Raw genomic sequence first — 16,187 nt, 5'->3', positions numbered from 1 at the left:
GAGAGAGAGAGAGAGAGAGAGAGAGAGAGAGAGGTTGGCTAAATGAGGAGTAGTAGCGTCTGTTTAATTGTGAGATGATTAAATGGATTCATTTGGCCTTTGGATTTCATTTAGTGTGCACAAGCTCGCACACACAAAAACATCCAGACAGACACACAAATAGCAAACAGAACAGAAACGCGCACAACTCGCAGGCAGCGTTAAAGCATCCGTGTGTGTGTTAATGAGAGAATTTCACGGTGGATGAGGATGTGTTTAGTGCTTTAAATGACACAATGATAAGAGGACAGCAAACAAAGAAAGAGATTATATTCTGTAGGTGTGTGCGCGTGTCGATCTCATAAACTGTTAAAATTACAGCAGCAGGGTCAACAACAGAAATGCTACACAACACAACACAACACAACTGTGGCTCTCTTTTAAAACCTAGCGAGTGACCTCACTGTCTACATAGACAGCTCTTTACACTACAGTATGTAGTATACGAGTGTTTGAAATGCATTACAACTCGTTTCTAATTAGCTTGTGTGCAAGAGAGAGAGTGTGTTTAGTCATAATTGTGTGTTCAAGCAAAACCAAAAAACGATTGCATGTGTGTATTTTCTTCAACAGCTTTTAAAAGTCTAAATTGTTGGCGTTCAAGTGCGTGTGCGAGAAAGAGAGAATGAGCGTGCACGTGTAAAACGCACAGTGTGTGTGTGTGTGTGTGTGTGTAGATGAACAGATGGCCGGTGAGATTATTGATGCCACATTTTATTAGTCACGTTTTATGCTGCGGCATACACACATACAAAAACACACACAAGCGCGCGCACACTCACACATTATTTACTTCCACCAGATATATAAAAGGCAGTTTTACACATGCACAACCACTATACACTCTTATAGGGTGAACTATGAAAAAAGGACTTGACAAACATACAACCGGGTATATGGTTGTGCACGTGAAATCCACGTAAAACGCACATTTTAAAATCCACATCAGCATTTTATTTTACAATATTGTGCTTGAGTTCAATGCAGTCATTTTGTCTTCGAGTGTTCAGAAACACATTTGAGACCCGATAGAGTGTTTATATGCAAAGTGATGCATCTATGAGGGCAAGAAAACACAATTTTCATTTCTGGGCGGTTTATTGATCTACACTGTATGATTAAAAGTGAAGTCTGAAGGACGAACAAGTTCACAAACGTCGTGTTTGGTATTATTAAAGACAAGATGACGTGGAAGTTTTGTTGCTGCATTAGCATCACTGGTTGCACAAGGCTGTAACTGGCCAACAGGTGACAGATCAAGGCTGTGATTGGTTTATTTTTGTCACATGGATGGTAAAGAGAGCGATACCTGTATTTGCTTGCCGACTTCTGCTGTTGTAGTTTTTTGTTTCGCTGCGTTTTCTTCTTCTTGTCGGAATCTGATTCGCTGGAGCTGTTCTCTGATTGACTGGAGCTCTTGGTGGATTCTTCGCTGTCCTCCTCGCTCTCAGATTCACTTCCTGATTCTAGGAGCGTGCACACACCATTCTTGAAATCTCTAATTTTATTTTTCAATTTCACTAAATCCGTTTAAATAAAACTGTACATGAAATTGTATAACATTAATTGTTTGTGTTCAACTGAATACAAGAGAACATACACTGGGATGTCATGAAAGTGAGCTATTTAGAGAAAGAAATGCTAAATTTTTACTTAAAAGGCCTTGATTTCCCAAATTATTCCCACATAAATGTGAAAAAAGTCTGACAAAACCCATCTCAGACCTTCGCTGCTGCTGCTGCTGTCCTCACTACTGCTGCCTTCCTCCTGTTCCTCCTCCTGTTCAGAATCAGAATAAAACTTCTTTTCTGACTTGCCAGGTTTGGATTTACTGAGTGCAGGTGCTCCAGTTTCCTTCACCTGCCCCAGGCAAACAAGAACAGGAAATGAAGTCATAATCATCCGGCACGTCATTGGCTATGAAACATTAGCTGCGTCTCAATTCGAAGGCTGCGCACTCCGGAGGTTGCATTCCGGAGGTTGCGAGGTTTATTATTGCAGGTTTTATTTCAGAAAAGCAACCGTTACATTTCAAGCTAAGAATGAAACTACAATGATTATGTCTTAGGAGAAATAAATGTTCATTTAATTTTATTGGGTTTTTTACTAAAATGAGACAACCTTGATGACGTATGTGGCCGACGAATTGTGAGAATGACCTACGAATAAAACAACAAAAAGTCATTGAAATAGGCTCACCGGTTCCACCACCTCTACATTTCTTACTGATTGGTCGGGAGCAACCGCCGGCCAATCAGAGAGCTCCAGATACCCGGTGGCGGTAGCATTGAGAGTATGAGACAGCGTGCCGAGCTGAAAACGGTCCCGATCTGACAAACAGAAAAAAATGAGCAAGTTTAAAAAAAGAAAATGATCTGTTTTATTAATCTGGGGCCGGATTCACGAAACTGTTCTTAAGACAAAATATAAGATTGTTCTTAAGGTAAATTATAGGAAGTTCGTAAGAATGTTCGTAAGTGCAATTGTCAAACATTTCTTGAACCGATATCAAATATTTTCTTCAGAACATCTTAATTTTTGTCGTAAGAAATAACGTATATGTTTATCTATACAATAAACTTGATGTTTGTAACAAGCACGTCGCATTTAATAAAAGCATGTTAGCTAATATTTTAGCAAGCGTTAAACAATATATTTATTAGAATACTTTTTGTGCGTTACTACGGCATAATACTTGTGACCCTCTCCGTTTCGAGTCACTTTGACCCAGAATAATGTAAAAAGCACTCAGTTTTTAATAATGAAAGCTAAAGTAATGGAGCTAGACCTTATCATAATTAGATAAATATTCCTTAATGGTAAGTAAACGTCAAAATTATGATTCTGGTTCAATATAATACACGTCACGTGTGAAACAACCAAATACTTGAATTAAACATCTTACCTTTCAAAACGTAAGACAACCGAGAGGCTGTCTTAATTTTAAGATGATATTTACGACAGCTTTTAATGACAGCTTCATTTTTTTCCTAAGATCAATCTTGAGAACATTTTTAAGAACTGTTTTAAGAAGGGTTTTTTTTCGGGAATACATAACATTCCTAACTTTTTCTTAAATTAGAATTGAAGAAAAAACATGGCAGATAAGAAAAAATTTCTTCGTAAGAATGTTTTATGAATCTGGCCCCTGAATCTTACCCCTTGGTTATTAGATACAGTACTCATGTTGGTTGAAAACCTTCACAGTTTCATCAACAAAACATCTGCTTTCCAAACCAATCTGAAAGTTCTCGGTGAGACTAATACACCGAAGGTTTGAGTTGATTTCAGAAACTCTGGACTTCTTTGTCATAATAAACAAAAAAGCAATAAGTGTCCTCGCAGGCATTCAGAAGCGGCTGAGTAATTGACATTAAACTGGCAGAAATGCCATGGCATTCAGGTCAGCCCTTCTCGCATTACACTGGGTACATCCCATAATAACCTGTATAAATGCGTAAACGCTCCGACTCGGAGATGTGCTCTGCAGAATATAATAATGAGCAAAAAAAACCTCCGCCGATATTAGAAATGACAGGTGCGGTTAAATGTCTCATAAATGTTATAGGGGAAATTTATGCTGCACTAATGAAACACGGTTGCGTATTTGTTTCAGTATAGTCATTTCTTTGAGGTTACCATGGCGACGATTGGCAAATCACTGAATTGGATCAAAAGTCTGGAAAGAATTAAAGACAGATAGTTTGAAAATGTTTGCATTTCTTCACCTTCAACATAGAGATCAGGTTATAAGTCGCACCTTGCATCACTAAGTGCCTCCAAAAACACACAAAGACGCTTCGAGTTCCATCACGGAGGTACATAATCAGCCTCTACAAACTTTATTACCTCCTATTAAGAGCGAGACAAGCTTTACCAAGCACCGATACTCAGCACAACAAAAATTACCCTCCACGACAGCCGGCTATCAATCACGTGAAGCACATCCTCTGCGCAATCCATCCATCCATCCATGAACCTACAGGAGCAAATGAGCGACACCCTTTTCCTGCTTGCGAGCGTAATTACTCCCGTTTAATGGCAGGTGAAGCCCGTGAACGCCGAGGAGGCGTAGTCAAGGGTCCGCCTGGGCGTGTGCGGGCGGACGGGTCTCCCGGATTCGACTCGCATCAGATTGCCGATATCAAATTAGTTCAAATCCAACAATTCAATTGCGCGCGGCAACAGAAGGCACAGCCTTTAGATTTACGCTTATAATCCCAATAAACAAAGTTGAGTTGGGGGGACGGGGGGAAAACTGGTTTTGTACAGAGGGTTTCTGCGTGCGGGATTGATGTTTACGGGTTAATGCCGCTGTCATGGATGGCGGGGAAGAATTCCCATGACGGTGTTGTGTTTTTCAGCTGATAATGTGAGTTGTGATGCGCTGCTGGAATGTTACCACGGACTGGAATAGAGAAGCGAGGAAGACGAGTTAAGGAGATCAATGTCGGCAGGATTGACGCTGCGTTGATGTGCCGTGTCATTCAGAATCAGGGCACTGCGGCGTACTGATTCTATAGGATTTAGTTCACTGCTGCTGTCTAACCGTGTTTTCATTCACAAAAGATGCTTTATGTAAGTGATGTGGCCTAGAGGTTACCACCAAAAGGTTGTGAAGGTTTGAACCTTGCTTGGGTTTCCAGGACTCTCGCACCTTTTAATTCATGAATTTCAATGATGTGATTTTAGAAGCGATTTTTACTTCTGCGTCAAACCTATGCCGTAGCCTACGCAGAGACGCGATGCGACCCGGACCACAAGCATTGTGATTGGATCAGGTCCACACTCGTAAACACTGGGTAGGAATTTTCGTTTGTGTCACGCGTGACCTTTCCAACGTGATAACCTAGTACGTGAAGTCGTGAATCCTCGAGGCAGTGCAAGCCATGTATTTATGTTTAAAAAGTACATCACTATTTAGTTTTCTAAGTGTTTCACTAGACAACTCCCTTTTTCCTCGACTGGTGTCGTTAAGAGCCTTTTGAAGCTGCGATAAAACTAAAATTTGGACGTTAACAAACAGCCTCCCATTTAAGTGCATTATATGGAAAAGAACCCTGTGAAAGCTTTCCTCGTAAGCCTCAATTTGCTTTAGCCAGAAGAAATAAACACACAGACGACTTGAGTGACATGTGGGTGAGTGAATTATGAGCAGGGCTGGGGAGTAACGAAATACATGCAAATTAGTTACGTATTTAAAATACAAAATTTGAGTAATTGTATTTCATTACAGTACTTTTTAAATGGTGGTAATCAAATTACAGTTACATCCGAAAAGTATTTTAGATTACCAAAGTGATTATTTGGATTTATTAGGCATTTATTTCATTTAAACTTTATATTAACTGTAACGGGAAATTCATGTAAACAACAATCGGTGATTCTCTGACTCTGACTTTCTGCAAAAGCATCCCAAACTACAGTTCTGCAGAATATGCAAAACTGGAATAATTTTAACAAAATAAGAGGGATCTGGGTTCATAGAAATTGCATATAAATTTTATTTAGTACTGTTCTATTTCACGCAATAGAAGTTTTCATATACTCCATTACACAATTTGAGCCAATTTATACAAAGTGCCACATAAAAATATTGACACATACCCTTGAATCTTTAATGCTTACCTAAATGATCAACGACTGTTTTCATGTTTTGCGAGTCCCATGTTTAAGTCATTTGTTTAGGTAATTGCGACTTTTTATCTCAGAGTTCTTTTATCTCACAGTTCTGGACTTTTTCTCACAATTGCGAGTTTATAACTCACAAATCTGATTTATTTTCTTAGAATTGTGAGAGATATACACTCACAATTGCATCTGTCAGTCCAATGAGAGACTAAACTTTTCTCAGAATTGCGAGTTTGAGAAAAAAACTTGGAATTGTTATAAAGTTATAAAGTCAGAATTGCATGAAATAAGCTTACTATACAAATGTCAAAATTGCGAGATCTCGCAATTGTGAGTTTTTCATGCAATTCTGATTTCATAACTTGCAACTGCGAGTTTAAATCTCGCAATTCTGAAAAAAGTGAAATTTTAATTTTTTATTTAGTGATGCAAACAAGTTTCCATGAAACACAATGCAGCATTCAGAGAAGGGGGTGAAAATGTTTAAACAGGATGATGTGAAAAGATTTTTTATTTTGTAAATAGATACTATTGATTATAGATACAAATTTTTTCATATAATTCTTCCCTTCACATGAAGCATGTACAGTATAACCACATGTTTCCCAGAAGACAAAAGAAGTACATTTTGCCTCTTATTCAAAAAAGTTGACACACCCCAGCTCTTAATGCATTGTGCTGCCTTTTTGAGCATCAGCATTTTTCCTTTTCTTTTCTCTAAGATTGTGTGCTTTTTTGCTTTAAGATATATTGTGGAAAACTAATGTTGTTTCAAATAAAATGCAGAGGAAAACCAAGTCCTCTGTTTGGCGATCCCTTTGTGTTACGTACCTTGTCAGTATTCCAAAGTATTCTAAAGTATTTAGATTAAGTTACAGAACTTGTGTAATCTAACGAAATACGTTACAAATTACTTTTTAAAGCATGTATTTTGTAATCTGTAGTGAAATACATTTTAAAAGTAACCTTCCCAGCCCTGATTATCAGGAAAATTGAAAAAGCTTTCATAAAATTTCTAGCTGATATATTCACTATAATATATGATAGCAGACATTATTCAGTCCTTAAAAATAAATCACAATTTGTGGTTTGCACCTTTAAGCAAAACACTCAATGTTCCTACAATATAACATGAATACTTGTTCAAAAAATAAACACTTCCTAAACTGACCACAGACTGAGCTTTGAAGAAAAGTAAATCTGAAATGGGTTTGTGTGATCTGCTTTTACCTTTGAATGCCGACTGTAGGACGGGAGCCGGTTTGGACGCCATCAGGATGCGGCGAGCATATTTGCTCAAGGCTCCGCTCTTCTCGTTCGGAACGATCAGCTGACGAATGAAGCGTGTTCGGTCTCTGATGTCATAATTCTGATCATACTTGCCCAAGTTTAAAATGTACTGAGTCAGCAACTTAGTCTGTGTGAGAGAGAGGAAAGGCCTGTTCACATCAACCTACCAGGTTGGGATTTTTTCCAGCTGTTTAATGATCTAGACAGCCAATCAGAATTCCTTTACATTAAAAGCACTCACACAAACAAACAAAGAGTCACTCCGTGCACGCAAAAACAAGTGTCGACTTCACCTGTTTGGAGTTGGTCAGGTACAGTTTGGCAGCCAAGTTGACCGTCTGGAGTTTGACAATGTCCTCCTCACTGGTGAAACTCTTGGCCATCTTTCTCAAGACGTCGGGGGCGATTTTAGGCACATGTTCGCAGTATTCACCCATCAGCCACAGAATGCTGGCTCTCGCCATGGGGACCTGCGCAAGAAATAACACACCACAAATACACAATATTTGTAAAACTGCATACAGCTGAACTGGGTTTTCGCACATTAGACAGACACAAAAGGGTCAAACCATAATTAAAAATACAATAAATTCCAATAATGTAAAAAACAGTCAAACTCTAGTTGCACACGCAAAGAAAACCACTACTTACGGTGATGTTGTCGAAAAGTTTGGCCATGTGCTTGATGATGTCACTGTGCTGCGACGGCTGAGTCTGCAGGAGTTTCTTGATCACCACGACACTCTCTGCGACCACGGTTTCTACGGCAACAAGAAATGCACAAATATACTAAACTATAAGATTTGGGTGGAATCCTTGGTCAAAGCTATAACTTCAAAATGACTTCAGCCTCGATAAACCTGCATGTAAGTTAAAGCCGACAAAATTCAAGATCTTCATTGTCATCTGTACAATACTTATTTTATCCGTTCCTCTTCGAGTATAAAACGGCGACAAAAATATCAAACAATTCATAATAAGGGCATTGTGATCTCTAAATTGATCAAGTGAAATAAAAGGTCTCACATCACATGACCAGCTCAGTACTATTAATCTCATACCTTCATATCTTTATCTCACAACTGTAAGAACTTCGAAACAAAGAGACCTTAGTGCGGTTAGATTACCGTCTCTGTTGGACAGCAGCAGTACGAGACCGTTGAGGCAGCTGTCCGTCACCTCGGAGATGTTTGTGGCACATCTACCAATGGCCTGGATGGTGGCCGCAGCGAAAGCTTTATCTTGACTCTTTACATACGTCTGGAAGATACAAACGCACAATTCCTCGGGTGCGTTTCAAAGCCTAGTAATCACTTCAGTAATCACCTTGTTTAAACCTGCCTAGGACACCTAAAAATAATGTTTAGTAGGCGAATTCATGCTCTCCTTGAGCAAAAAACCCCTAGATTAAACCAGTGTAAGGAGGATAGCTGACCCGGCTGATCTGTTTTGCTGGTTTTGGGCACTTAGCGGGTCACACTGGACAACCAGCTATTTTTACTTCTCAAACACCAAACATTTCAAACTTTACCTGGAACTCTCTCAGTATGGTGGAGATGTTTGCTTCGTTGGCCAGGTTAGTCAAAATCTCCAACTGCAGAGTTTTAAGAGACAATACAAACGTCAGGCAAACCGTAAAACATTACTAAACTGACAGATAGGAGACATGACAGAACACATGACCTTCAGTGTTTTGATGTGCGTGGCATCTGTTGATCTCACATAGAAGCTCTTCATGAAGGGCTCAAACATTCCCTACAAACACAGATCACAGATATGACCTCAGACGTCTACTTTAGTGTTCAGGTATTATGGCATGATTTATTTCAGACTTTACTTCAAATTCGTTTACCTTCAGATTTTACATCATTGTTTGTCTTTTAACACATGAGGATGTTTTTAATATGTTTTCTGAAATGAGACACATATTTATATTTCATGTACCTTCCTTTGAATGGACATGGTGGCGATGTTCTGCAACACGATGTACTGAACCTCCCTGAAGACCAGAGAGAGAACATCGATAGTTAGAACGTAAATTACACCCGGGCTCCAAAATCGCCTACTATAAAGTAACCCAATAAATGAATTATAAAATCTATAAAATGCATTTTCAAGTTCCACTGGAGTCAAAGGAGTTGACGCAACTCTATTTCGAATAGAATAAAAAGTATTGTTTGGATGTGCTAGATAAAATACTGAATAACGACACGTGTACATAGGCCATTCATTCACGTCTGGTCCCGTTTATTTGTGATCACAGGGATTCGGTACATTATTTGATCCAAGTGTGTACGTTTGGAGAAATATACATGAATTTTGTTTACGTACACATTTCTTTAGATAGAATCGTAATTTCACTAATTTCCTACAAAAATAGTCGACCTGATGATTTTGAAGCGTGCCTGGGTTTATAAGTGTTCAACCAACGCTACACGGTGCTAGTTCAATTTTACTGTTTCAATTATACACACAAAAAAGTGAGAAGTCCTGCAAATTTTATTATTGTTTGTTGACTTCAACATATCATTTCTTGAACATTTCCAGCATAAATTAAAGGCGCAGTTTTTGATTAACAGCGGCCACTAGCGTTGTATTATAGATTTGCAACGAATTGCTGATCAGTCCAAACAGGATAGTAGCTTCCATAGTACAAAAAGATTTTTTTGCGCGTTGTAGAGTTGTTTGTCCGTTTAGGGCTGCTGTACAAAACATGGCGGCGAATTCAATGTATGTAGGCCGGATCTGTATGTAGATATAAACAGCTTATTCTAAGGTATTAGAAACATAACGGCTCATTAAGTAAGGTCTTTATACACCTCTGAAGAAATAGTTTTGTATATTATATTGCATTTCTGTCAATAGATCCTCCTAAAAACCCAGTATTGTTCCTTTAACAATTAAGCAAAAATATTAACATCTCTAAATGGCACATAGATTAACCACATTAAATTCAAGTTTAGTATAGCACTTTGGAAAAAACAAAGAGAGCTTATTATTATTATTATTAATAATAATAGCAATCGAAATAAGAAACAAAACTATAGAAAACATAAGAAAACAAATTAAAACGGGAAAGTTTTGAAACCGGCTATATGGCATAGAAAATATGGTATTTTTGCAAATCTTTCATTTGCAATAATATTCGTACTCTACAATATGAATAATTGTCTGTAGGAGTTTGTTCAGACTGTTAATAACACGAGTTAGCAGGATATAGTGGGATTTATAAGCGGACTCTCGATTGAAAATCACAGTAGATGGCACCCCTCTTCTCTTGGTGTGGCCTAAATTCATCGCTTTTTTAAATGAAACCTATGAAATGAAACCTATGAAATTATAAACATGTTTTTGTTTCTCTTAAATTACTATAAAGTGAGCACTACATCCCTAACTGCTTTTAGTCTCCGCATCTGTTCTGTGAAGTGAACGAAGCTAGAGCATTGAGCGGAAAAAGTTTTTCCCAACTTCCGGTCTCGGTCGGCATATTGTGAAATAGGCGAATGGCTCTGGGTGCACCAACATTCAGGTCACACGACAAAAACACGGCGCATGGCGGCTTGTGTTCATATGTGTTCAAACACTCATGTGTTCATATTTTTCCATATTTTAGAATAATAATGAACTCATCAAAATGATCAAATAAAACAAAGGGAACTATGGGAATTGTTTTGTAACTAAAAATAATAAATAAACTAAAACGTGTTATATTTGATCATCAGAAATGTTTTCTTGTCACTTTATCAAACAGCTTCTAGAGGTCTCTCCCTTAGATGCTTTTTAAACAATGTTAAAGGAGTTCCCATCTATTCTGCGCTCTTATTTGATGCTCTTTCTTCATTATTCAGCCAAAGTCATCCATTTCAAAAACATTTTTTATCAAATAAAATGTTAGTTTTGTCATGAACAAACCATATTTGTTTGCAAAATTATATTTTTGTCTACTAAACTAATTTCAGACATCTAAGCATACACTTTCAGATCAAAGGTTGTTTTTTTTAAATAACGAGAAACATTTCCATCAAGTGTCTCAAAACTTTTGACTGGTAGTGTATGCATACTGCACAAACTATATAAAACATACTGATTTCACAGTTATAAAGCATATACTTCATCTAATTCAGTATGAATTTGGACTGAGAAAAACACTCATTCTGTGTTACCTGTGACTCCTCAGAAGTCTCACCAGAGATTTGGTGACAATACTGACTTCATGTTTTGGAGCCAAATGCCAGTAGAGCTGAGCCACTGCCATCACAACCTGACAGAAAGATTAACAACACTATTTAATGCTTTACCCGTACTTTATAACCGTACTCATACACAATTAATGGGAGAAATAAAACTTCAGTCATCATCTAATAATTTGACCATAATAATAGTGTCCAAAAAACTTCATGTTAATGGTAATAAACTTTTTAATAGTTTTCCATGATTTATTTGATATTTTATAGATGTTAGAGAGGGAGAGATAAAAAGGGAGAGACAGGTGGACATAAAGTAGCCGCTGAAAAAAACAGAGATTAATGGAAGACAGGGTGGAGAGTCAGAGGGAGATGTGAAGCAAGAGAGAGCGAAAAAGAGATAGATGGTGATAGATTAGGAAGCCTTCAATGTATGTAATGATTTTGTCTTCCCCAAATTACTTTGACCCCAATATACGAACAGGACAGCAGACTTCAACATATCAACGGCTAAACCAACGGGGAGAGAGACTGAGAGAGAGAGAGAGCGAGAGAGAGAGAGACTGAGAGAGAGAGAGAGCGAGAGAGAGCGAGAGAGAGAGCGAGAGAGAGAGAGAGAGAGAGTGGAGACGAGAGGTGACTCCCAAGAATCAGATGAAGGTAATGCCGTCCACAGATGAGAGGTATATAGAGACTAAAAATAAAAATTATTAAAAGAAGACGGTCCAGGGATCGAGAGAGAGAGAAGAGAGAGAGAGATGCCTGAGAGCGATGAGGGTAGTCACCAGACTGATGAGGAGGAAGCGAGAGATGAGAGAAGAGATAGATGAGGAGCCATGACTGAGAGGGAAACGAGAGCAGAGAGAGACGATAAGGAAGAGAGAGACAGAGAGAGATGGGAACGACAGAGAGAGATGAGACGAGATATGAGACGGAGAGAAGTGGACACTGATGAAGAGAGAGAACTGATAAAGATGGAGTGAAGACTGACTGTTGTACAAGCAGGACAAGTTTTAATCAAAACATTAACACAAGTGAAGACTGACTGTTGTACAATGCAGGACAAGTTTTAATCAAAACATATAACACACGCACAAATCACAAAAACACAGACACAAACCACACACAACATACCTGTAAACACACACAGACCTTGAGCTCGCAGGGTGATGGAGCACTCGGGTAGTCCGTGTGTGTGTATAATGGTGTTTAAGGAAGAATGTTTTCTGAGCACATTTCTATGTGTGTGTGTGTGTGTGTGTGTGTGTGTGTGTGTGTGTGTGTGTAGTAACATGATAGAAATGGTACAGCCTTGATCCATCTTACATTCTGATATGTATAAACACACACACACACACACTCAGGTGCATCTTGAAGGCCTCGGCTATTCCTCCGAGTTGACCAGCAAGTCAGTTTTTTAAAGAACATCGAGAGAGAGAGCGAGAGAGCGAGAGAGCGAGAGAGAGAGAGAGAGAGAGAGAGAGAGAGAGAGAGAGAGAGAGAGAGAGAGAGAGAGATGTGTGCTCTTATGCTCCGTTTGTGGTGTTGTTTTTTAATACAGGACTGTGTGTATATGTATACCCTCTTTGTCCTTACGTGAGATATAAAGTATGTGTGTGTGTGTGTGTGTGTGTACTCACGGCAGTGTTTCTGCTCTGTAACAGTGGTTTGGTGTTTCTCAGCAGGAGTCTGTGGTCGGGGTCCATGATGTAAGGTTTGGACTGGTCCTTTCTCTTCTCTTCCTCTGAATCATAAAAGGCCTTCTCACTGTTCTCATCAAACACAGCATCCTACACACACAATACGTAAAGTCACAGTTATGTATCTGGTAACTTTTCTGGTACAAATAAAAATGAGTTATTGAGCAAACTATATCCTTACCTTCTCTGACTCACAACAGTACATTTATAACAATGATTTATCATTTTAGCTGCAAGGGACAGTTTTGTGGGAAATTTCACCTTATTTGACAGAGGTAGAAAAAATATTTTTTTCTAAGACATTTTTATCTGTACTTGATCGGAGTTTTTATTATTTATTTACATTTTAAAACTGCATCATATTTTTTACATTTATACATTTCATAAATACATTTTCACTCTTTGTTTTAACTTCTAATACTTAAGTACATTAAAAATCTACTTCTTTCTTAAAAACACCTGAGCAAAAGAAATAAAATACTAGATTTGTAATGTACTTCAGTGTTTAAGACTGTTATGCATTTATAAAATGTAGCGGCGTAAAAAGTACGATGTGTGCTTTATAACGTAGTAAAGTAAAAACACTTCACTACAGTCCATTTCACATAGACAAGTATGTCAAGTGAATTGTAGTTTAATGTTTAAAACAGAGAAGTTGCAACTTGAAATATAGAGTAATCGTTTGCCGTGTAAGTCGCTTTGGATAAAAGCGTCTGCTAAATGACTAAATGTAAATGTTAGGTATCCGTGCTGACTCACATCTCTCCACGGGCTGACAAACTGCGTCCTGGCGTAGCGTGTCAGCATGTGTATGATGACGACCTGACCCCACTCCTCCACGTCCACCAGCAGGTTACACAGCTTCCGATAGTTCTTATGGATCAGATCGATCCGGTCCGGACACACCTCCTCGAAGGCCATCACTACACTTCCTGCCACCAGCTACAAAAGAGAAATAAGGTTTATAACCTGAAAATACACAATCCTGTGACCCAAACCCTTAAATCTGGTCTCAGGCAATGGCATCGGCTGATTGGCTAACACACAAACTGAGGGCGTGACCACAGAGGCGGTCTGATTTTAGTATTTCGTATCTGTCGCTAAATGAATGATTTAAAATAAGCATGTAAACGAAAATAAAAAGGAGCGAGTCAAGAATAGCCAGCAAGAGAAAGAGAGAGCGAGAGATGCTGTAGGCCTCTCAGGAGAGAGTTCTGGTCATCCATCACTACAGAGACGTGGGTTTGCATTCATTGGCTATCAACCAGTATAAACTCTTCAACCCACAACAGATCCATACTTAAAAAAAAAAAACAAGGAAACAACAACAAAGAGCATCTTCACACATTTACTAGTATACTGTGTCTGAAGTAGTTTGAAGCCATGTGTGGACACACACGCACACACACCTCCACAGTTTCAGTGTAATTATCACTCACCCGTTTCTCCAGCAGCAGCCCTAAAGTTGTGCTTGAGGTTTATAATTGCAAATTAAGCTGATTAGGTTATATATGCGTCGTAATTACAAACCTCAGTGTGCAAGCAAAACAAACAGATGCTTGGAAGATGACAACCTGTTCTGCTTCCCACCAAGCTAATATAATACACCACTCTCACTTTAGATTAATCAACTACTGTATACCAGAGAGAGAGAGAGAGAGACCGCATATAACCGATCATTTAAACGTTTACAAACACGACCTAAAATTAACTTTTTGCTAGACCTGGGCAGGATTGCGGATTAGGAGCATTTACTATCAATATTTTCTACTCGCTATAAAACTGTAATGTTATTTATGCTTTCCATTTAAGATTTTTTGAGAGAGAACTTTTTGAAGTACTTTTATAAATGACACCACATCAACGCGGTATCGAGTACCCCCGCGTCCCTATTTGCATACCATCATGAATAGCATTCGAATTGCAACTGGCGTGTCCCCAAATCATAGTATTTGTAAGTACCCCAAACTAACTGAACTAAATCGAAACTAAATAAGAACTAAACAAAAGGTAATTAAAATGAATTAAACTTCTATATCAATGAAAAAATGAATAATAAAATAACAAAAGCACATAGAATTGCTAAAAAATAAACAAATTAACATGAAAACTAAAATATATCAAAATAAATGATTTACTTAATCAAAATACGAATTCAAAATATTATTAAAACTAAAACAATAGATATCTATCTATATATATATATATATATATATATAATACATTTTCAATAAATGATATATTACGGCTGTGACAGTGATAACTTGCTGAATAACATGATATACAATGTGCAAGAAGACAATGATTATGTTTCCAAAATCGGTTATAGTTAAAGTTACTTTATATTCAAATACATCTAAAAATCTACTAAAATACGTTACATGTTTCGGGTTCTATAGGAAAAGCATCATTACTAGTGTAAACTGTTTTGTCTTTATGTCTGCTATACATAAAACCAATTCAGACTATGTTATTGCAAATACGCACGTTTGCAATATTTCGAGAATTTTAATATACGAGTAAACATAACAAGGCAAAATGAATAAAAGAAGCTGAAATGCAAAGGAGTTTGGTGTTAAAGCGGAGGTAACGTGCTATTTCATGCATTCTGACTTCTTTACACTGTTAAATGTGCTGGCTCCTCAAGCTTAACATGGTCAACTTGTGAAAAAACGATTCACTCAGCCAGGGTTCAGATTCTTTCAAACATGGATTCCCGTTTCGTAACAAGCGTTCTTATTCCCTTGTTGGACAATTCTCTTGGGAAAAAAAGCAGGCCCACGCGTCATCCAGCGTGAGAAAGAACACGTCCATCAATGCTGCTTCACTCGGCTGACGGAAGTTTAGCAGTGTTTGTTTGTTCACTGCATTTGGGTGATGAATGTTATATAAACGGTGGATATAACGCTGGATTTGGAGATGGTTTGAAACTGATAGATGGAGCGGTCCCAGTGTAAAAGATACCGGACATGAACCGCACGCGGTAAGTCAAACTAAGTCATATGTCTGTGTTTTGTTGGCAATCGGCGCGTACGTGCATAATTTAAACAACACAAACTTATAGTGAATCAATCCGAGGATGTATTGTGCTCCAGGCGTTCGTCTTTTTCCAAAAATAATCGTACAGCTGTATCTGTCTTTTCTAAATGTGATCAAACTAAAGACTCTTCGAAGATACGAAGTATGCAATACTACTGTATAGTTACTCAAGATTAATATGTGATTGGCAGAAACTGCGTGCGTTACCTCATCTTTAACATCACAACTGTCACTTCTGATTTGGATTAGTATGTCTCAGTATATATAAACTTATACTATGCACTATGTGCCTGTTTGTGGATGT

At 38.1% G+C, this 16,187-nt stretch overlaps 1 protein-coding gene across 1 annotated transcript in view; it reads right to left on the bottom strand.

The window, feature by feature from the left end:
- Positions 1–16,187, bottom strand: part of ap3b1a (adaptor related protein complex 3 subunit beta 1a) — a 52,574-nt gene that overhangs the window by 25,670 nt on the left and 10,717 nt on the right. Inside the window, exons 7-19 of the mRNA XM_057360266.1 lie at positions 13,604–13,786; positions 12,785–12,934; positions 11,124–11,221; positions 8,905–8,959; positions 8,644–8,715; positions 8,492–8,554; positions 8,088–8,220; positions 7,612–7,721; positions 7,254–7,430; positions 6,901–7,087; positions 2,239–2,369; positions 1,764–1,899; positions 1,349–1,505 (exon numbers count right to left, since the gene is read on the bottom strand). Coding sequence (XP_057216249.1) covers positions 1,349–1,505; positions 1,764–1,899; positions 2,239–2,369; positions 6,901–7,087; positions 7,254–7,430; positions 7,612–7,721; positions 8,088–8,220; positions 8,492–8,554; positions 8,644–8,715; positions 8,905–8,959; positions 11,124–11,221; positions 12,785–12,934; positions 13,604–13,786 — 1,652 coding nt within the window. The remainder of the gene's footprint in view (positions 1–1,348; positions 1,506–1,763; positions 1,900–2,238; positions 2,370–6,900; positions 7,088–7,253; positions 7,431–7,611; positions 7,722–8,087; positions 8,221–8,491; positions 8,555–8,643; positions 8,716–8,904; positions 8,960–11,123; positions 11,222–12,784; positions 12,935–13,603; positions 13,787–16,187) is intronic.

This window comes from Triplophysa rosa, linkage group LG19 (assembly GCF_024868665.1).
Source record: "Triplophysa rosa linkage group LG19, Trosa_1v2, whole genome shotgun sequence".
In the NCBI taxonomy this organism is placed as follows: Eukaryota; Metazoa; Chordata; class Actinopteri; order Cypriniformes; family Nemacheilidae; genus Triplophysa; species Triplophysa rosa.
The sequence above is the reverse complement of the archived record's forward strand: the minus strand, read 5'-3'. Positions and strand labels throughout refer to the sequence as shown.